The 23,330-nt window shown below is 46.7% G+C and overlaps 1 protein-coding gene across 3 annotated transcripts in view; it reads right to left on the bottom strand.

The window, feature by feature from the left end:
• Positions 1-23,330, bottom strand: part of impg1a (interphotoreceptor matrix proteoglycan 1a) — a 54,011-nt gene that overhangs the window by 19,335 nt on the left and 11,346 nt on the right. For all 3 annotated transcript variants that reach the window (XM_078405150.1, XM_078405151.1, XM_078405152.1), the window contains exons 3-12: positions 17,545-17,711; positions 16,699-16,733; positions 15,213-15,259; positions 13,833-13,915; positions 12,267-12,416; positions 10,060-10,118; positions 6,601-6,824; positions 5,331-5,407; positions 3,473-4,472; positions 875-1,497 (exon numbers count right to left, since the gene is read on the bottom strand). In XM_078405150.1, the coding sequence (XP_078261276.1) occupies positions 875-1,497; positions 3,473-4,472; positions 5,331-5,407; positions 6,601-6,824; positions 10,060-10,118; positions 12,267-12,416; positions 13,833-13,915; positions 15,213-15,259; positions 16,699-16,733; positions 17,545-17,711 (2,465 nt within the window). The remainder of the gene's footprint in view (positions 1-874; positions 1,498-3,472; positions 4,473-5,330; positions 5,408-6,600; positions 6,825-10,059; positions 10,119-12,266; positions 12,417-13,832; positions 13,916-15,212; positions 15,260-16,698; positions 16,734-17,544; positions 17,712-23,330) is intronic.

Here is a 23,330-nt window from a genome sequence, read left to right as displayed (position 1 = left end):
TTTCGTCCGGGTGCTCCGGTTTCTTTCGGGTGCTCCGGTTTCTTTCGGGTGCTCTGGTTTCCTTCGGGTGCTCCGGTTTCCACAGAGAGTGCCCTTGTCACTATGGATATCACACTCCATCACAAGGATACTGATACCACTGTGCTGAGTCTGGTTAAGCTTACATTTAATAAAAATGGTGGGACATGCAAACATGAGGAGGAATAATTTTAACTTCTGATATTGGGTGGGATGGGTGAATGTGCTCATTGTCCCAGCCATTTATTTTCCATTTGCCTGTCAGCCAATCCCCTGTATGCAGAAGGATCCCAACCAGGAACATCGCCCATCCGTGTTCTCCAGAGATGCTGCCTGTCTTGCTGAGTTGCTCCAGAACTTTGTGCCTTTTTTTGTAAACCAGCATTTGCAAAATCCAGGATGGCACAGCGGTAGAGTTGCTGTCTAGTGCGTTAGCGACCCGGGTTCGATCCTGACCTCAGGTGCTGTCTGTGTGGAGTTTGCGTGTTCTCCCTGTGACCGTGTGGGGTTTCACCGGGTGCTCCGGTTTCCTCCCACATCCCAAAGATGTGCAGGTTTGTAGGTTAATTATCCTCTGTAAATTGCCCCCAGTGTGCAGAGTGGATGCAAAAGTGGGATAACATAGAACTACAGGTTGGTCGGCATGGACTCGGTGGGCTGAAGGGCCTATTTCCATGTTGTATCTCTAAACTAAGCTACTGTTCCTTGTTTCTGCCTTATAAGTAGAGGGGAGGCGAGGTGCCGTGACTTGAATTTGCATTGGGTCCCATTGCAGACCCCGTTGTGAGAGTGTTTGACTCTCACCACCCTGGGGCCTGTGGCTGCATGACCAATGGCTCCAAACAAGGCAACTCACCAGCTGAAGGAACTGTTGCTCCAGTGTCCTGTACTCTGGGGAACTCTTGTTGAAGAGGTCCTCAGAAAACATCATGTTGGTGACTCGCAGGCTGAAGAACACCACCAGCTCCTTGGGAGGATGGGTGGTCAGCTGGCCCATGGTGAGATAGTTCAGAGGGTTCAGCGGTGTGGTGGAGGGCAGCTGGGGCTGATGCCCCTCCACATCTCCAGCTGCGAGCAGGCCCACCTCCCCCCCCGATGCCTCAACTATGCTTCCGGCTTCTTCCTCTCCTGGTTCCGAGCCTGTGGCCCCAGCGGCCGACTGGGGAAGAGCGGTGGTCATGGTCAAAGTGGTAGGACTTGGACTTCCATCTTGGTCAGAGTAGTCGGAGGCTGGCAGTCCGGTTGGAGATGGTTGTTTACTGGACTGAACGGGCACTGCCGAGGCGGTGGTGAAGGAGACACCTGGGGTGGACATTCCTTCCACGTCCATGGTCAGTGGCCAGGTGGCAGTGACCTCTCCCTCATCCCCAGGACTTGGGTGGAGGGAGGAGAGTGGGAGACGCTCCATGTTCACGGCAGATGTTGTTAACGGCATCAGTGGATCCCTGGGGGCTTCAGGCAGGTCCGTTATCTCTGCATCTATTGGGAACAAACAAAAAGAAACTAAGAACTGCAGATGCTGCTTTATACCAAAGTGCTGGAGTAACTCAGCAGGTCAGGTCACCTCTCCGGAGAACACTTGTCCAGACTGAAGTAGGGGGTGGAGGAGAGGGGGGGGTGAAGAGCTGGAGGCGAGAAAAGATCAGGAACACAGTGCCGGCTACAGGTTACCTCAGACAGGGCGGTGCCCTGGTAGGCCCATTGTTGGCGAAGGAAGGTGTGATCTAAATCCCTAAATTCTAAGAGCAGAATTAGGCCATTTGGCCCATCAAGTCTACTCCACCGTTCAATCATGGCTGATCTATCTTTTCCTCTCAACCCCATTCTCCTACCTTTTCCCCATAACCCCTGACACCCGTACTAATGAAGAATCTGTCAATCTCCGCCTTAAAAATATCCATTGAAATTCCTCTTCATCTCCTTTTATTCTGAGGCTATGGCCTCTGGTCCTGAACTCTCCCATTGGTGGAAACATCCACTCCACATTCACTCTATCCAGGCCTTTCACTATTCAGTAAGTTTCAATGAGGTCCCCCCTTATCCTTCTAAACTCCAGTGAGTACAGGCCCAGTGCCTTCAAACGCTCATTATATGTTAACCCAATTATTCCTAAGATCATTCTCGTAAACCTCCTTTGGACCCTTTCCACTGCCAGCACATCGTTCCTCAGATATGAGGCCCAAAATTGCTCACATTACTCCAAATACATCATAAAGCCTCAGCATTACATCCCTGGTTTTATATTGTAGCCTTGTCGAAATAAATGCTAGAATTGCATTTGCCTTCCTTAATACCGATTCAACTTGCAAATTAACTTTTGGGAATACTGCACCAGCACTCCAAGTCCCTTTGCACCTCTGATTTCTGAATTGTCTGCCCATTTAGAAAATAATCTATGCCTTTATTCCTACTACCAAAATGCATGACACCACACTTTGCTACGCTCTATTCCATCTGCTACTTCAACCTGTCCAAGTCCTTCTGAAGAGTCCCTGCTTTCACTATACCACCTGCCCCTCCACCTATCTTCGTGTCATCCGCAAACTTGGCCACAATGCCTTAAATCCCCTCATCTAAATAATTAATATACAACGTGAAGAGCAGTGACCCCAGCAGTGTGTGTTAGGGGAGTGTTGGGTTGTTTTCTAGGGGCGTTTTGGGCTGCGTGTTGGGTTGTGTGTTGGTCTGTGTGTAGAGAATGTTGGGTTGTTGTTGGGCTATGTGTTGGGCTGTGTGTTGGGCTGTGTGTTGGGCTGTGTGTTGGGTTGTTGTTGGGTTGTGTGTTGGGCTGTGTGTTGGGTTGTGTGTTGGGCTGTGTAATGGGTTATGTGTGGAAGGTGTTGGGTTGTGTGTTGGGCTGTGTGTAGAGGGTGTTGGGGGAGTGTTGGGTTGTGTGATGGGTTGTGTGTAGGGGTGTGTGTAGGGGTGTGTGTAGGGGTGTGTGTAGGGGTGTGTGTAGGGGTGTGTGTAGGACTGTGTGTTGGGGTGTTTGTACAGGGTGTGTGTGGGGCTGTGTGAATGGAGAGTGTGTAGGGCTGTGTGTTGGGCTGTGTGTAGGGGGATGTGTTGGGCTGTGTGTAGGGGTGTGTGCACGGGGTGTGTGTAGGGCTGTGTAGGACTGTGTGTAGGGGTGTGTGTACAGGGTGTGTGTACAGGGTGTGTGTACAGGGTGTGTATAGGGCTGTGTAGGACTGCGTGTAGGGGTGTGTGTACAGGGTGTGTGTTGGGCTGTGTGTTGGGCTGTGTGTAGGGGGGATGTGTTGGGCTGTGTGTAGGGGGGATGTGTTGGGCTGTGTGTTGGGCTGTGTGTTGGGCTGTGCGTAGGGGGGATGTGTTGGGCTGTGTGTGCCACCTAGTGACTGTAGAATCTGCCCCGTGACCTCGGCAACCCTTGGACACGGGCGGTATTTCCCCTTGATGGTAGTTGCCCCTTGAGAGCGTTACTCTCACTCACCCCCCTGCTCGTCCACCACAGTGGGTGAGGAGGTCCAGGCCGTCATCGTGCCTGGATCATCTCCTTCTGACCGCTCGGTGAGCCGGTTGGCAGCGGTGAGGGTGTGGTCAGGAGTTGCGGGCACCGTGCCGGCCCCCTCTTCCCCCTGGGCAGCAGGCTGAGGGGGCGCGGTGGGCGAGGGTCCGTTGGGCTGCTCCTCTCCCCCACTCACGCCAGGCTCCGGCTCCTCCTCGTCTGCCGGTGGGACGGGGCGTTGGCCGTGAGGACGCGTGGGTTCAGGCCGCGGTCCTTCCACAGGCTCAGCCTGGGCCTCGGCGGAGGGGTCCGTCGCACGTGGGTGGGGAGGGGCAGCAGAAGCCGTGATGTTCTCAGCTTCCTCCGGTTCCTGCCCGTGTTGGGGTTGTGCGCTCGGTGTCGACCCTGTTGTCTCGATGTCCTCTCCTATCCCCCCATGTAGATGGCCATCCGTACCCTGCTCCCACCCCTCCTCAGCCGCAGGGGTCGTGCCGTACGCCGGTTCTTCCTCCTGCACCTCCAGGCTTCCTTCCGTCCCCGCCGCCTGCCCCTGCCAGAGGCCCTGCCCTTCCGTGGCCGGGTCCGAGCGCCCCTCCACCTGCTGGGGGACCAAGGATGGGTTTGCAGCGGTCACTGTGTCCTTCTCATCTGCCTCCACCAGCCCACCGATGACTGAGACCATGGCGACTCCAATGTTCAGTGTGCTTTCGGTCACCTCTCTCTCTGAGCCCACCACGACCACAGGGGATGCACCTTCCGGCTCCAATGACACTTGTCCTGGGACAGTGAGGGAAGGGTCCATCGTGGTCTGGTGGGTGGACTCCTCCCCAGAGCCACTGCTTAGGCCAGGGGGCATCTGTGTGGTCTGAGGGGCAGAGTCCATCACGGTCACATCCATTGCCCCAACCAGTTCCCCTTCAGCAGTGATCATGGGAACCCACTCGACAAAACCTTCCTCCGCATCATCTTCAGTATCAGGCTTTTCCTAAAGAACAGAAAGCGCAAATAGGTTATAGAGTCATACAGCAGGGAAACAGGCCCTTCGGCCCCACCTGCCCATTCTAGTCCCACCTGTGTGCGTTTTGGCCCATATCCCTCTTAACGTACCTGTCCAAGTGTCTTTTAAATGTTGTTATAGTAGCTGTCGCAACCCTGGGAAAAAGGTTCAGACTGTCTACCCTATTTATGCCTCTCATAATTTTATATCCTTCTATTGGTTTCCCTGTCACCTCCAGCGTTCCAGAAAAAACAATCCAAGTCTGTTCAACCTCTCTTCATAGTTCATACCCTCTAATCAAGATAACATTCTGGTAAACCTTCTCTGTACCCTTTTCCCTACATCCCTCCTGTCATGGGGCAACCAGAACTGCACACAATACTCCCTAAAGCCTAACCAAAGTCCTATAAAACTGCATCATGGCTTCCTGACGTACCCAATACCACAACTGATGAAGGCAAGCATACCAAATGTCTTCTTTACCACTCTATCTCCTTATGTTGCTACTTTTCAAGAGCTAAATGTATTTGAAGTCTGACCTACTTTAGAGTCAGGTACTTTAGAGTCAAACATCGTGCAAACAGGCCTTCTACCCAACTTGCCCACACCGACCAACATGTCCCGTCTACACTATTCTCACCCGCCTACATTTGGCCCATATCCCTCTCAACCTAAACTGTCCATGTACCTGTCGAAATGTCTCTTAAACATTGCAAATGTAACTGCCTCAACTACCTCCTGCAGCAGCTCATTCCGTACACCCACCACTCTTTGTGTAAATAAGTCACCCCTAACTTAATCTTTGGAGCTTTTTCTCTGAGCGCACTTCAAAGACATTTACAGTACCTGTATGGGAAGAGATGGGGCTGAGTTGGCAACTAGTTGGTTGAGATCTTCAGAATCTGGAGAAAGGTCCTTTGTATCTATGGGATAAAGCATTGTGACATGATGTTCAAGTGACATGATTGAGAATAAACCCACGCGGTCACAGGGAGAACGTCCAAACTCCACATGGACAGCACCCGAGGTTAGGATTGAACCCGGGGCTCTCTGGTGCTGTGAGGCCGCGGCTCTCCCAGCTGTGCCACTGTACCGCCTATGACTCATGACTCTATGTTGGGGCGGACTCACAGGCTGAAAGTTTCACTCCCACTCCTGCTTCCTGTATGTTCTCATGTGATCTCAAAGTTAGCAAAAACATGCAAACCATCAGAGATTTGATATGGGTCAGGATAACTGCTAACATTGAGAGTCATACGGCATGGAAACAAGGCCTGCGGCCCAAATTGCCCACGCCGACCAATATGTCACATCTACACGTCCCACCTGCCCGCGTTGGCCCATGTCTCTCAGATGTTTCCAGGAGAACCAGAGGTCACAGCCACAGAATAAAAGGGCATACCTTCAGAAATGAGGTTACAAGGAATTTCTTTAGACAGAGGGCGGTGAATCTGTGTAATTCATTGCCACAGAAGCCGGTGGAGGTTTCAAAGCAGAGATTGATAGGCCTGCATGTCTTTGACATACTGGGAGGAAACCGGAGCACCCAGAGAAAACCCACGTGGTCACAGGAACAATGTACAAACTCCGTACAGACAGCACCCATAGTCAAGATTGAACCTGGGTCTCTGGCGCTGTAAGGCAGCAATCCTACCACTGGGCCACTGTGCTGCCCTGGAGACATGAGGGTTCCTGATTAGTAAGAGTATCAAAGGTTACGGGAAGAAGGCGGGAGAATGGGGTTGAGAGTGGAAAACAGAGCATCATGATCGAATGGCAGAGTGGATTCGATGTGCCGAATGGCCCAATTCTGCTCCTATGGCTTATGGTCCAGTCATACGAGAGAGAAAGAGACGGCCAGAAGGTTATGGATGCAAAATGCTGGAGTAACTCATCTGGACCGGCAGCATCTCTGAAGAGAAGAAATGGGTGACATTTCGGGTCGAGACCCTTCTTCAGACGTCTCGACCCGAAACGTCACCCATTCCTTCTCTCCAGAGATGCTGCCTGTCCCATTGAGTAACTCCAGCTTTTCGTGTCTATCTTCGGTTTAAACCAGCATCTGCAGTTCCTACCTCCGCAGAAGGTTATAGATCTGAACTGGAGAACTCCGTACCCTCAGCAAACTGCAGTGAAGACAGATCCATGGAGAACGAGGTGTCGTTGAACAGCGCCATTGCCACCATATCCTGCAACTTGACCTCCTCTTGCGACTCGAATAGCAGGTCGCCGTTCTCCACCTTATTGGAGCCGATGTTGAGGACGGCGCTGAGGATGTCACTGGGGGCCGCGGCCCGTCTGTCAAAGACGGCAGCAAAGTGGAGCAGGTCGTTCTCAACGCTGGAAGGAAAGGGTTTCACAGTTGAGCTGCCCGTCATATCTCACTACAGCTGCCCGTCACATCTCACTACGGTCGCCCACAGTTTAAGAATAAGGGGCAGGCCACATTTAGAACGGAGATGAGGAAAAAAAAATTCAGTCAGAGAGTTGTAAATCTGTGGATTTCACTGCCTCAGAAGGCAGTGGAGGCCAATTCTCTGAATGCATTCAAGAGAGAGCTAGATAGAGCTCTTAAGGATAGTGGAGTCAGGGGTATGGGGAGAAGGCAGGAACGGGGTACTGATTGAGAATGATCAACCATGATCACATTGAATGGTGGTGCTGGCTCGAAGGGCCGAATGGCCTCCTCCTGCACCTTTTGTCTATTGTTTATCATTGAGGTTGCAGCCTCTGCTTTAGAGTATTTGAGGGGGCTGCTGTTCGCTTTCTGGCTGCACATCAGCCCAACCATCTTCGTCTTTGGCAAGCAGTGCATAGGGGAGTGGGCAGAACCGAGGATGGCCTGGTTGGTTTGCTCCTGGGCCTGGTCAAGCTGGCCATTCGTGGGTCACGGCGCCAGGCAGACAAGGGCTCCGCCAGAGCCGACTGCCTGCCCGCTTTCCGGGGTCACATCCGTGCCAGGGTGTCCCTCGAAAAGGAACATGCGGTGGCCACAGGCACCATGAGGGGTTCGAGGACCGCTGGACTCTGCGGAGGATCAACTGTATCCTGGATCGCAATAGTAATATAGGAATTTGATGTTAAATATTAAGGAATAATTGTCAATTTTATATTATGGTGGTGGGTGTTTTGTTATTGTTTGTCGTATAAATATTATTGTAAATAATTGAATAAATTTAGTTTTAATTAAAAAAGGTTGCCCGATGGAACCTGGGTCTGTGCCGCTGTGAGGCAGTGGTTCTATCAGCTGTGCCATTGTGCCGCCCAAAGAATATAGATCTTGATTTGCTGCCTGTGCCACTGGTCTTGTTGGGAAGTCAGGGGTATGCCAACTGTTGGGACGAGACTTGCTTTGCAATGCCAACCTATGGACTACCACAGGAAGGACATACACTGCTCGAGTGACGTAGAGGCTCAGGCAGCATCTCTGGAGGTCACGGACAGGCGACGTTTTGGGTCGGGACCCTTCTTCAGACTACCTTTGAACCCTCAACTGCACATTCAGAACTTTGCCTTTGTTATTTGCTGTGCTCATTGTTCCTCATCTTCTAACTTACTTGAGTTCTAATTTACAGGTTGATATTATAATATACTAATCAATTTTTGAAGAAACAGTGATCTGAATCATCCAGAGGAGAAAGGGCAGGAGTCAAGGCAGTGACCCTGGATGACAGTTTGTCAATACCTCCTCTCGATGGGAGCTTGTTGTGCTGTACAGTTCGTACACTCTCACAGCCTCACCCTGCTGGTGAGAGCGACACTTACATCGAGGCTTTTACCACCAACATCTTCTACAGATGTGCCGCAGAAAGCCTCACGGCATGGTTTGGGAATAGCTTCATCCAAGACCGCAAGAAATTGCAGAGAGTTGTAGCCCAGACCATCATACAAACCAACCCTTCTAGTGACTCCATTTGCGCTTCAAGCTGCCTTGGCAAGGCAACCAGCATAATCAAGGACCAGTCTCATCCCAGACATTCCCTCTTCTCCACTCATCCATCAGGCAAGAGGTACAGAAGTGTGAAAATGCACACCTCCAGATTCAGGGACAGTTTCTTCCCACCTGTTATCAGGCAACTGAACCATCCTATCACCAAGTAGAAAGCAGTCCTGACCTAACATTTACCTGATTGGAGACCTATAAACATTTACTGGACTTTATCGTATGTTATCGAAACGTTATTCCCTTTATTCTTTATCTGTACACTGTGGATGGCTTGATTGTAATCATGTATAGTCTTTCCACTGACTGGATAGCACGCAACAAAGATGTTTTTCACTGTACCTCGGTACACGTGAAAATAATAAACTAAACTGAACTAACATCCCGTATCTAAACTGCATCCCCATCCTTGCATCCTGTCCCCACTCCCCACCCTTCTACCCTCCCATCCCCATCCTTGCATCCTGTCCCCACTCCCCACCCTTCTACCCTCCCATCCCCATCCTTGCATCCTGTCCCCACTCCCCACCCTTCTACCCTCCCATCCCCATCTCCACCTGCCACACAATGGGTCCCTTGCACCCTCTTTGCACCTTTACCCTTTGCACCCTTTCCCTCACTCCCCCCTAACTGCATCCTCTTTCCCACCCTGTAATCCTTGCCCACCTCCTGCAGCTTCTCACCAACAACCCCCCCCCCCCCCTCACCACACCTTCCAACCTATCTGTCCTCTCCCCCACCCTTAAGTCCTTCTTCCACTTCTTCCCCCTCCATGGATAGCAACTGGCCCGGACGGAGTCCCTGGCCGTGTACTTAGGAACTGCACGGACCCACTAGCGGGAGTGTTCACGAACGTCTTTAATCTCCCCCAACGCCATTCTGTGATGCCCACCTTCTTCAAGAAGACCACTATCATCCCAGTGCCAGAGAAAGCAAGATCTCATGCCTTAACGGCCACCGTCCAATGGCCATGACATCCACCAGCATGAAGTGTTTTGAGAGGCTGGTTATGGAACACATTACTTCCAGCCTACCAAGCAACCTTGACCCATTGCTAGGTGGTTGGGGCCTGTTGCACTCATCTCCCATCTCCTAGAGCGATCCCAGAATCTCCTTCTCAGTGGCTTGTGCCGTTAATTAAGTTGGGAGATTGCCCAGTGATAATGGTCCTTCCAGCTCCTGCTGGGAGATCCATTACTTGGGAATGTGAGGGATTCCTTACCACTAACACTGGGCCCTGAACTGATGGAGATGTAACACCTGTCCCCATATCTCCTCCCTTGCCTCCATCCAGGGACCCTGACCCTGAGCAGCCCTTCCAGGAGAGACAGAGGTTCACGTGCACCTCCTCTAACCTCATCCACTGCATCCGACGTTCCCGATGTGCTCTGCTTTACATCAGCAAAAACAATCGTACACTCGGCGACCCTTTCGTTGAATACTTGCGCTTGGTCCATCAAGGCCTGCTGGATCTCCCAGTTGCTAACCATTTTAACTACTCTTCACGTAACGACCTTTCTGTCCTGGGCCTCCTCCATTGATAAAGTGAGGCCACATGCAAACAGGAGGAACAGCACAAACTAGAGTAACATAGGCTGTTACTACTGCATCAAGCACAATTTTTATGTTTACCTGAATCCTAACACCTGAACTCCTTTGAATCCTGGGAGGATTTCAAACAGATTCTGCATCTGTAAAGGAAATGATACTTTAAAATATTTTAAAATGGACACAGTGCATCAGTCACTTGGTTCAAGTCCCACCCTGGGACCTGAGTTTAGGAAAGCCGGTGCAGTACGGTGGAAGTGTTGGTGGTGTTGTCTTTGAGATGAGTCTTTGGAGTGAGACCCTTTCTGCTCTCTCAAATGCTATCAAGATCATATGACATTGATGTATTGTTCTTGGCACCTTCTCAGGAGCATTTGACAGCTCTGTGTCTGTACTCGCTGGAGTTTACAAGGATGAGGGGGGACCTCGTTGAAACTTACTGAATAATGAAAGGCTTAGATAGTGTAGATGTGGTGAGGATGTTTCCAATAATGGGAGAGTCTGAGCGCACATCCTCAGAATAAAAGGACATATCTTTAGAATGTAGATGAGGGGGAATTTCTTTAGCCAAGAAATCTGTGATGAATGTGTGGAAATCATTGGTATTGCAGAGACGGATAGGTTCTTGATTACTAAGGATGTCAAAGGTTATGGGGAGAAGGCAGGAAAATGAGATTAAGAGAAAAATAAATCAGCCATGATCGAATGGCGGAGTAGACTCAATGGGTGGAATGGCCTAATTCTGCTCCTATGTCTTTTGGTTTTATGTTGAGACTTTTTCTTTTCACTGTTTTGTAGAACTTAACATTTTTATGTGATTTATGTTTTTGTGTGTTGTCTGAGTCTACTGTCTGTGATGCTGCTGCAAGCATGATTTTCATTGTACTTGTACCTCACCACACTTGTGCAAATGACAATAAACTCCACTCACTAGACAAGACATGACGGTCTTGTAAACTCCCCAAGTTTTCAGACTGCGTTGGGTGATACAGGCTCCTCGCAACCCGCTGGCTTATTTAACATTCAACATGGAACAATACAGCACAGGAACAGGCCATTTGGCCCCCAATGTCCCTATCAAACATGATGCCAGTATAATAAACCTCATCTGCCTGCGCATGATCCATATCCCTCCATTCCCTGCATATTCATGTGCCTATCCGAATCCTTCTTAAACACCACTATCGTATCTGCCTCCACCACCACCCCAGGCAGCACGTTCCAGGCACACACCACCCTTTAAGTAATGAAACGCCCTGCACATCTCTTAAACTTTGCCCCTCTCACTTTAAAGTTATGCCCTCTAGTTTTTGACATTTCCACCGTAGGAAAAAGGTTCTGACTGTCTACTCAATCTATGCCTCTCATAATCTTATATGCTTCGATCAGGCCTCCGACATTCTAGAGAAAACAATGAGTTTGTCTAATCTCTTTTTATAGTTAATAGCTTCTAATCCAGGGAGCATTCCGATAAACATCTGAATCCTCTCCAAAGCCACATCCTTTTCAAATCCATTCCCTCTCCAAAGACTCCAAATCTCTTACAGTTCAAGTTACCCTGTAATGGGGTGACCAGAACTGCAGGCATTACTCCACTTGTGGTCTGATTATAGTCCTTTTAAGCTGCATCATTATTTCCTGACTCTTGTACTCAATGCCCCGACCACTGACAGTCGATCTTTACCACTCGATCGACTTGTGTTGCCACTTGCAGGAAGTTGGATTGCCTTTGCCCTGTAAAACTGTACGTAATTGGAAGGTGCTCTCCCTTTCTAAGTTTTAAATCAGACGCTGGGAGGCAGCCAATCTCAGCTAAGGCCAAATCCCAAAATCATTTTGGAAAAAGTGTGCTTGGGCTAAAGGATGTGGATATAGTCGGATTCCCGGTTGGTAGGAGGCGGGAGAGCGAGCAGTCTATTCCATGTCAGGAGCATGGGCATTCCAGCAAACATTACACTTGAAAAGACACAAAGTGTGCATAGATGACATGTTGTCACAACTCTTCTTAAGACTGGAACCCTTCTTCAGTTCCTTGTTTCAGTCCGAGGAAGAGCCTTGACTCATAAATATCGCCAATCCATGCTCTCCAGAGATAGACACAAAGTGCTGGAGTAACCCAGCAGGTCAGGCAGCATCTCTGGAAAAAAAGGATAGGTGACTTTTCGGGCCGGGACCCTTCTTCAGACTGAAAGTCTCCAGAGATGCTGCCTGACCCGCTGAGTTTCTCAAGCATTTTGCATCTTATCTTGTAAACCAGCAGCTGCAGTCCCTTGTGTCTCCACAGCACTTGCCTGAATCTCAAACCTCCGGGTAAGTTCCTGGTACTGGTGTGAGTTTTGGTCGCTCAGCTCTCTGCTATAATTCTGGTCAGTGAGTTTAACGCTGAACTTCACAAGGTGTTCTGAAGGCTCTTCTGGAACAACGTTGGTCACGTGTACATCCTGAAACATGAAGAGAAGAATGTTACCTTCCATCACACTGAACCTGCTACTCACAACTCACACCTCTCATACCCGAAGGATAAATTCCAATCTACCAATCTACCTCGTTGCGGCCCTTGCACTTTTTTTAACCCGTGCTTTTTCTGTGGCTGTAACACTATATTTTGGTCTAAAATGCTGAGAAATTATATTCTGCGCTATGGTATCTTTCTCTTTGCTCTATCTTTTGTACTTGTGTTTGGCTTTATTGTATTCATGTATAGTATTATCAGAAAAGGACATAAAGTGCTGGAGTAACCCAACAGGTCAGCCAGCATCTCTGGAGAACATGGACAGGTGACCTTTCGGGTCAAGACCCTTCCTCAGACTGATTGTAGGGGAGAGAAGAGAGCTGGAAGTGGGAGAGGCAAGACAAAGTGCGGCAGGTAATAGCATTACTAGCAATTACTAGTAATAGTATTATCTGATTTGATTGGATAGTACACAAGCAAAAGCTTTTTATTGTACCTTGGTACACATGACAACAATAAACCTAAATCTAAACATTTTGCACTCATGTATCATGTGACCTGTCTGAATAGCATAACAAAATAAAGTTTCTCACTGTATCACAGTAAACAATAAGCTAATCTAAATACTAACACACCTACACCTAATCTGGTGGCTATTTTAATCCCTGCAATAAATTTGCTCTTTACTTTATTTCTGCTTTGCACAGGGCATACCCTGCACGTCACAGGTCTGTGAACCAGGTTCTTCTTGATCAAAGAATGTCATAGAATCATACAGTATAGAAACAGTCCCTTCAGCCCAACTTGGACAGCATGATTGTAACCTTGTATAGTCTTTTCACTGACTGGATAGCACACATCAAAAAAGCTTTTCACTGTACACCTGCTAATAATAAGGAACTAGACTAAACTAAATTTTCCCATGCCGATCAAGATGTCACCTTAATAACATCTAACCCAGAAAAATAAGCAAAAGTGTAGCTGCCATCAACTTAAAGTGCATAAGACCTAGAAATATATTCAGTAGAAGGTAAAAATGGTTTGTTTTACAGCAAGTTTTGACGTTCCAGAGAAAACAATCCAAGTCTGTCCAACTTTTCCCTCTAATCCAAGCATCATTCTGGTAACTCTCCTCTGCATGTTCTTCAAAGTCTCCATATCCTTCCTGTAATGGGGTGACCAGAACTGTACACAATAATACAAATGTGGTTCAACCAAAGTTTATAAAGCTGCAGCATGATTTGCTGATTCTTGCACTCAATGCCCCGACAACGAAGCCTTCTTTACTGTCATTTGTAAAATGTGAAATTTGGTATAATTACTGCTCATTAATTCACAATCACTTATCCGATGCAATATCTAGTCACATCACTGACAATAACAAGTAGAACTTCACTCTTCTCACCTTCACAGGAATTTTGGTTTCATTCACAACCTCATTTGAAATCTCGACGTTGGGAGTTAAAGCTGGTGTCAGCAAAAGTTTATCTGAAAAAAAAGTAACTTTCAGAAGTAACAAAACTAGACGATATACTGGGAACACCATCAGTGGAGCTAAACTGAAAGTTTGAAGGCTGGCATCCCAAAGAACGGCCCTGGCCTACCATCTATCTCATTGGAGTCCTTCGATCTATCTTTAATCGGACTTTACTGGACTTTATCTTGCACTAAACGTTATAACCTTTATTCTGTATCTGTATACTGTGGACGGCTTGATTATAATCATCTATTGTATTTTCCCTGACTGGATATCACACAACCAAAAGGTTTTCATTGTACACGTGACAGTAATAAACTAAACTGAACTAAACATGAGAGGAATAGATCAGGTAAACGAACAGAGTCCCTTGCCCAGAGTAGGGAAATCGAGAACCAGAGGTCATAGGTTTAATATGAGGTGGGAAAGATTTAATAAATAAATCTTTCCTATCTTCCCCTACGTTCCTTCCTATAGCTTCATAATTTATTTTATTTCAAATTCAAAAGATTTTGATTAATCAAATTCTCTGTCAATTTCTGACACCTTCCATTTGCTACACTACCAAATATATTATAGTTCTAAACCTCCGGAGTTTCTTTCCTCTAACTCATATACTACTCAAATATGTGTAGTAAAGAACTGCAGATGCTGGTTTAAATTGAAGGTAGACACAAAATGCTGGAGTAACTCAGCATGTCAGGCAGCATCTCTGGAGAGAATGAGATGCTGCCTGTCCCACTGAGTTACTCCAGCATTTTGTGTCTACTACTCAAATATGTTAGATATGCTTCTCATTCATGCTTTTCCAATTGGAGTTTGTTTCTCTCTCTTATAGCTTCCATTGGTCAGATTGAGCATGGCAAGAGAGTTGGGCAGAGACCAGATTATGGAAGGGCACTGTTCTGCAACATTGATGCAAACTAAATGAGGGCTTTCAGCTGCCTTCAGTACAAGCCAACTGTTTCTAGCCTGCATGTCACGGATTAAATATCATAGATTATCGAACATAGAACAGTACAGGGCAGGATAGGCCATTCGATTCCCAATGTCCGTGCTGTCAACATCATGGTGTCAACATGACGTCAACACCGTCTATCTGCCTGTACTTGATCCATATCCCTCCATTCCCTGCATATCCAAGTGCCTATCCAAAAGTCACTTAAAGGCCACTCTCGTATCTGCCTCCACCACCATCCCTGGCAACGTGTCCCAGGTACTCACAATCCTCCGTAAAAAACTTATGCCCCACATATCTCTATCAAACTCTGCGCCTCTCACCTACAATTATCAAAGGTGAAATCATACCTGTGGTTGTTACTGAGTTCTCAGTAGGTCCATGATCCACCGGAATACTTTCTCAGCGGAGAGAAAAGGAAGCACAAATTAGACACCAGTCATTCTGGTTGTTTAGTTTATCGGCTCTTTGATTAATTGATTGAAAGATATAACATGGATACAAGCCCTTTGGCCCACTGAGTCCACGGCGAGCATCCATCACCAGTTCACACGGGTTTTATGTTATCCCACTTTCTCATCCACTCCCTACGCATTAGGGGCAATTTACAGAGGCCACTTAACCTACAAAACCGGGATGTGGTAGGAAACCGGTGCACCCGGAGGCAACCCATGCGGTCACAGGGAGAACGTGCAAACTCCACACAGACAGCACCCGAGGTCAGGATCGACCCCGGATCTTTGGTGCTGAGAGACAGTGGCTCCACAAGCTAAGCCACATTGCAGCTTTTATTAGAAGATAGAATTAATGTGGATCACACAATACAAACATAACCAATTCTGCTAATTCTGTGACATCTGTTCAGGCTCTGTCAGGGATTTACATGCCTTCTTACTTGACGAAACATTGCAATTTTAATTAATGTAGCAAAGAAACACCAGTGAAGGGAGGTGCCCACTTGATAACCCACCCCATTGATATACTGGCATCTGCACACCTAGCTTTTGTTGTCTTATAGTTTAACTGTGTAAAGGCATTTTAGATTATCATGTGGCATTGGGATAGGGTTTCTTGATTAAACACTTAGCTTGTGTGTTTGTCAACAAGTAGATAGCTTATTACTGAACATGAAGTTAATTATTGTCCTACTGCATAAGTGTGTATAGGTAGTTTAGATACTACTTTGGCATTGGGCTTGGTTTTCTTGGTTGAGCAATAATCCTGGTGTTAGAGCACAAGTACATTGTGTTTTAATAGTAATTGTGGGACCAAGGTGACTTTCCACCTGATGAATAGTAATGTTGCAAGGATGTTGCCAGGACTCAAAGGTCTGAGCTGCAGGGAGAGGTTGGGCAGGCGAGGACTTTATTCCTTGGAATGCAAGAAGCTAGGGGGAGATCTTTTAGAAGTGTATAAACTCATGAGTGAAATAGATAGGGTGAATGTACAAAGTCTTTTATCCAGAATAGAGGAATCAAATACCATAGGTTTGTGAGAGGGGCAAGATTAAATAGGAACCTGAAGGGCAACTTTTTTCACTCAGAATTGGTGAGTATATGGAACGAGCTGCCAGAGGAGGTAGTTGAGGCAGGTACTATCACAACATTTAAAAGACATTTGGACAGGTACATAGATAGGAAAGGTTTAGAGGGATGTGGGCCAAATGTGGGCAGATGGGACTAGTTTAGATGGAGCTTCTTGCCCGGCATATACAAGTTGGGCTGAAGGACCTGTTTTCATGTTGTATTTGACTCTATGACTATAACTGTAATGATAATGCACTAACAATCAGCCCACTTTTACAAGTTTAAACAATCTGTGAAGAGAATTCATTACCTGAGTTGAGGATCACCACTTTGTATAGCTAGTTTCTGGAAATAAAGAAAAGCTGTTATTTCCTTTTTAACTTCTAAACCAAGATGTAGGACTGCTAATAAATAGAATTTGCAAAACAGCTCAATTTTTCAATATTTCATTTACATGCATTTCGCAGAAGCCTCACAGCGCCAGAGACCCGGGTTCGATCCTGACCTTGGGTGCTGTCTGTGTGGAGTTTGCACTTTCACACTGTGACTGCATTGGTTTCCTCCGGGTGCTCTGGTTTCCTCCCACATTCCAAAGACGCGTGGGTCTGTAGGTTAATTGGCCTCTTTAAATTGCCTCTCGTGTGTAGGGAGTGGATGAGAAAGTGAGATAACATAGTACTAGTGTACAGGTGATCGTTGGTCAATGTGGACTCAGTGGGCCGGAAGGCCTGCTTACATGCTGTATCTCTAAAATAATAATGACCTGATCTCACCTGGTTTAGAGATACAGCATGGAAACAGGCCATTCAGCCCACCAAGTCCACGCTGACCATCGAAAACTAATTCACACTAGTTCTATGTTATCCCAATTTCCTATCCACTCCCTACACACTAGGGACAATTTAGAGGCCAATTAACCTACAAACCTGCACGTCTTTGGGATGTTGAGGAATCTGGAGCACCTGGAAGGAACCCACATGGTCACAGGGAGAACGTGCAAACTCCACACACAAACAGCACCCCGAGGTCATATTCGAACTTGGGTCTCCGGTGCAGTGAGGCAGCAGCTTTACCAGCTGCGGCGGAAGATAGAATGAAAACTGGAAATAAAGCGCATTCACGTTGAACTTTCTCTTTGAGCAGAGTCGCTCCTTACCCGCTGAAGCATGGAGATGTGTTCCAGGGAATCGCTGAAATGGTGGCCGATCTCAATGGGGGAAAGAGTTCCCTGCAGACAGTCGCTGACCCAGTGCTGGTATTCCTTGTGGTCGGGAATCCTGTCCAAGAAAATCCGGAATGCTTCCCAGACGGCTTCCTGGCAAACTGAGCAGGGACAACATGTCAGCTAGGAAAGGTCAGTCTATCTATCTATCTATCTATCTATCTATCTATCTATCTATCTATCTATCTATCTATCTATCTATCTATCTATCTATCTATCTATCTATCTATCTATCTATCTATCTATCTATCTATCTATCTATCTATCTATCTATCTATCTATCTATCTATCTATCTATCTATCTATCTATCTATCTATCTATCTATCTATCTATCTATCTATCTATCTATCTATCTATCTATCTATCTATCTATCTATCTATCTATCTATCTATCTATCTATCTATCTATCTATCTATCTATCTATCTATCTATCTATCTATCTATCTATCTATCTATCTATCTATCTATCTATCTATCTATCTATCTATCTATCTATCTATCTATCTATCTATCTATCTATCTATCTATCTATCTATCTATCTATCTATCTATCTATCTATCTATCTATCTATCTATCTATCTATCTATCTATCTATCTATCTATCTATCTATCTATCTATCTATCTATCTATCTATCTATCTATCTATCTATCTATCCGTCTATCCGTCTGTCCGTCTGTCCGTCTGTCCGTCTGTCCGTCTGTCCGTCTGTCCGTCTGTCCGTCTGTCCGTCTGTCCGTCTGTCCGTCTGTCCGTCTGTCCGTCCGTCCGTCCGTCCGTCCGTCCGTCCGTCCGTCCGTCCGTCCGTCCGTCCGTCCGTCCGTCCGTCCGTCCGTCCGTCCGTCCGTCCGTCCGTCCGTCCGTCCGTCCGTCCGTCCGTCCGTCCGTCCGTCCGTCCGTCCGTCCGTCCGTCCGTCCGTCCGTCCGTCCGTCCGTCCGTCCGTCCGTCTATCTGTCTATCTCCCTATCTAGTTCACGGGGAAAAATGATCAGCCATGTTCGAATGGTGGAGCAGACTCGATGGTTCAAATAACCTAATTCTGCTCCTATGTCTTGTGGTCTTATATTATCTATGATTGTACTTATGATCTGTTTGCAAAACAAAGCTTTTCACTGTACCACTGTATATGTGACAATAATAAACCTGAACCTAAATGTGTCTCACCTAAGATAGACACAAAATGCTGGAGTAACTCAGCGGGTCAGGCAGCATCTCTGGAGAAAAAGGATGGGTGACATTTTGGGTCAGATCCCTTCTTCAGACCTCAGACCTGGTGCGTCTCACCTAATTCAGGTTGAAAGTCTCTGGTCTGATGCCCTTGGAAGCTGACTGTTGTCAGACTACAGAAAATCTGAAGCCCAGATATAGCCCCCTGATCATTGTCCTCTGGGCAGAAGAATGATCTTGATACTTGTTCCAAGAACTTGATACTCCCTGGGTCACACAGGGGCTTTGGGAAATGTCTGTAACGCCAAATAACTCCAAGACAATAAAACACTATTGACTCTTCACTTTTTCTGTCAGCTGAGATTGCAAAAGTTCTATTGGCAGGTTAATTAGCTACAGATTAGTATGGATCATAGTTAATTTTAGATCATAATTAGAATTTATTAATATAGATCTGTGTTACAGACTCAAAACTGGCCAGACCACAGAAATTGCCAAACCATAGAGTTCAGTGGATATATTCCTGCTCCAATCATCAACTCGAGAAGTTATTCTATGGAACCCAAAAGATAAAATTCCTATTCTCTCTGTCCTAATTCTCAAATGTAAACTTACACCACATTTTAATAAATCTGTCAATTTTCTCCACATGCATTCTTAGGTTTATTCTTATTGTCACATGTACAGTACAGTGAAAAGCTTTGCTTTGCATGCTATCCAAACAGATCAGATATACCATACATGAATTCAATCAAGTCAAACTCAAGTACAATAGATAGAACAAAGGGGAAGATACAGAGTGCAGAATATACTGCTCAGCATTGTAGCGCATCAGTTCCAGACACAAAGTCCAATGTTGGCATGGGGTATTGGCGGATTGGGCCGCATCCTAGTTTATGGAAGGAACATTGAGATGCCTGATAACAGAGGGGAAGAAGCTGTTTCTGCGTTCAAGCTTCTATACCTTCTGCCGGACGGGAGTAGGGAGAAGAAGGAATGACTGGGGTGGAACAAGTGTTTGTTTATGTTGGCTGCTTTTCCGAGGCAGCATGAAGTACAGATGGAGTCAGTGGTGAGGAGTCTGCTCTGTGCGATGAGCTGGGCTTCATCTGTGTGCTCTCATTTTATTGTAGATAAACAATTGAATGTACTATCCATTATTTTAAATATAAATTATTTTGAAAGTTGTGTAAAATTATTTCAAAGATTTAATTGTAGATGTTAATGGAAGCTGTGATCTGGAGACCTATAAGTCAAACAATTGGCATTTATTGGACATATAAAACAATTCACAGCATTCAATAAAATAGATATTAAAATATAATGCCAAAGGTTTGTGGCTCTTATAATTATGGAGAGAGGTCAGATTCATCATGGAGGCAGTGGTAGAGAATGCATCCAAATGCAATTGATTCTTAAAGAGCAGAAAAAATAACATGGTTAAATTGTTTTGAAACCTGACGTAAAATGCTGACAATTCCTAACCCACACAGATGCTGCTCGACCCGCTGAGTTCTTCCAGTTCATGGTTTATTTGTTAAATCTCTATCTTATCGGTGGAGGGTTAGAATGCTTTCTAGAGATAGGCAATGGTAATAATGTCCAGGGCCCAGGGTCCAGACCACACTCTAGGTGTCGGTTTACTGTGGTTGTGCATACATTGACACAGTGAAAGACTTTGTTTGTGCGCTGTTAAGGTGAGAAGAGTGGCGCAGTGGCAGGGGCAGCACAGTGGCGAGGCGGTAGAGTTGCTGCCTTACAGTGCCAGAGATCCGGGTTCGATCCTGTCTACAGGAGCTGTCTGTATGGAATTTGTACGTTCTTGTGACCGCGTGGGTTTTCTCTGGGTGCTCCGGTTTTCTCCCACACTCCAAAGACATACTGGTTTGTAGGTTAATTGGCTTTGGAAAAAATTGTAGATTCTCCCTAGTGTATAGGATAATGCTGGTGTGTGGGGTGATCTCTGGGCTTGGAGGGCCCAAGGGTCTGTGTCCAAGCTGTGTCTCTAAACTAAAATAAACTAAACAAAACAAAAAAAGAGTGACATGTTATAGCACTGACATGTTATGCTGTTCTCCGGGTGCTTCGGTTTCCTCCCACACTCCAAAGATGTGCGGGTTTGTAGGTTAATTGGCTTCGGTAAACTGCCCCTAGTGTGTAGGATAGAACTAGTGTAGAAGTGATCATTGGTCGGCGTGGACTCGATGGGCTGAATTACCTGTTTCCACATTGTGTCTCAACTAAACTAAAAAAGAATGGCATGTCATCTCACCGACATATTATTTCCGTGATGTGACTGGATGTTGCATGGGATAAGTGACTACGAACTAGTTTTTAGCGATAATTATACTTAATTATACATTTCACAAATGATGCCAAAACAATTTTGTAAATAAAAAAGCAGCATTGTTTCAATCCACTTGTTAATGTGAAGGTTACTCATACTGCTTGGGAATCATGAGTGCAATTAGTCCACACTCAAGTAAAACAGGTCGTGCAAAGAGAAAAATGAACAGAAGTTACAGGTACAGAGTGTTTGGAACAAAGGCCCGAAGGTGTGACAGGTTTGAAGAGTAGCGATTGTAAAGCTAGACGGAGGAAAGTGGCAGGGGAGGGGGGTTGACTGGAGGGGGGAAATAGTGGGAGTCCAGGTGGGGCACAGATGGGGGAAGAGGGGAGTAAAAAAGGGGGAGGGGGGTGAGGAAGGGGTTAGGTGGGTTGGTGTAAAGTTACATAAAACTGGAGAATTCAACCTTCAATTGAATCTTTATGATCGCATTAATGTGCTGGGTCTTCAGAGCTATGCAGATATTGAGAGATTGTACCATGACAGAGTGGTGCAGCTGGTGGAGTTGCAGCCTCACATTGCCCGCGTTCGATCCGGACTAAGGGTGCTGTCTGTGTGGAGTTTGCTCGTTCTCCCTGTGATCGCATGGGTTTTCTCCGGCTACTCCGTTCTCCTCCCACATTCCAAAGACGTGCAGGTTTGCTTCTGTAAATTGTCCCGAGTGACCACTGGTCGGCACAAACTCGGTGGCAAGAAGGGCCTGTTTTCACGCTGTACGTCGAGTCTAAACTAAACTAAACTAAAAATGAGTAACTTGTTCTGGTTTCCTCCCGCATCCCAAAGACGTGCAGGTTTGTAGGTTAATTGGCTTCGGTAAATTGCCCCTAGTGTGTAGAATGCAAAACTGGCAAACACAGAACTCGTGTACAGGTGATCGTTGGTTGGCGCGGACTCGGTGGACTGAAGGGCCTGTTTCCAGGCTGTATCTCAGTTTAGTTTATTATTATTGTCACATGTACCGAAGTACAGTGAAAAACTTTTTTGTTGCGTGCTTTTGTTTCCAGTCAGTGGAAAGATTATACTCAAGCCGTCCAGTGTACAGCCACAGGATAAAGGGAATAACGTTTAGTGCAAGCTAAAGTACAGTAAAGTCCGATTAAAGATCGTCTGAGGGTCTCCGCTGAGGTAGATGGTAGATCGGGACAGTTCTCTAGTTGGTGATAGGATGGTTCAGTTGCCTTATCTCTAATCTGCCAGTTATTTCTAAGCTAAGGTCCGTTTCCTGCCTCTGCAAAGTTCTTAGTGCTTCAGTCATGACCACAATGTGAGGTAATTAATAAAGAGCTCAGCCTCTTTATCCCTTGGATGTTGTTGCAACTGCAATATTAATACTGACATTAGTATTCACTGCAGCCTTGCCAGATTATCTGGCTGTGCCTGTGATGAAAATCAGAACGCACTCCACATCTCTGCCTCCCTCTCAACCCTCTGATCTGTTTTCGCCTGTCTGAGTTCCCATCTCTTTGAAGATCCCATTGATCTGTTATTTTGTGATATTAAGAATAGATACCATTTATGCTCTTCTGTGATCCAACCAACAGGAGGAACTGATCCTACTAGTTGCGAATGATCTTGCCAACTCTCTCCAAAGGATGTTATCAAGAGCACAGTGGCGTAGCGGTTAGAGCTACTGCCTTACAGCACCAGAGACTCGGGTTTGATCCAGACTACGGGTGCTGTCTTTACGGAGTTTATACGTTCTCCCCCTGAGCACATGGGTCCTCTCCAGTGTCCCTAGTGTGCAGGATAGTGAGTGTACCGGGTGGACTCCATGGGCTGTATAGTGAGTGTACCGGGTGGACTCCATGGGCTGTATAGTGAGTGTACCGGGTGGACTCCATGGGCTGTATAGTGAGTGTACCGGGTGGACTCCATGGGCTGTATAGTGAGTGTACCGGGTGGACTCCATGGGCTGTATGGTGAGTGTACCGGGTGGACTCCATGGGCTGTATAGTGAGTGTACCGGGTGGACTCCATGGGCTGTATAGTGAGTGTACCGGGTGGACTCCATCGGCTGTATAGTGAGTGTACCGGGTGGTCTCCATGGGCTGTATAGTGAGTGTACCGGGTGGACTCCATGGGCTGTATAGTGAGTGTACCGGGTGGACTCCATGGGCTGTATAGTGAGTGTACCGGGTGGACTCCATGGGCTGTATAGTGAGTGTACCGGGTGGACTCCATGGGCTGTATAGTGAGTGTACCG

This window comes from Rhinoraja longicauda, chromosome 9 (assembly GCF_053455715.1).
Source record: "Rhinoraja longicauda isolate Sanriku21f chromosome 9, sRhiLon1.1, whole genome shotgun sequence".
NCBI lineage: Eukaryota > Metazoa > Chordata > Chondrichthyes > Rajiformes > Arhynchobatidae > Rhinoraja > Rhinoraja longicauda.
Note: the sequence above shows the minus strand (reverse complement) of the source record. Positions and strands in the feature narration are given on the sequence as shown.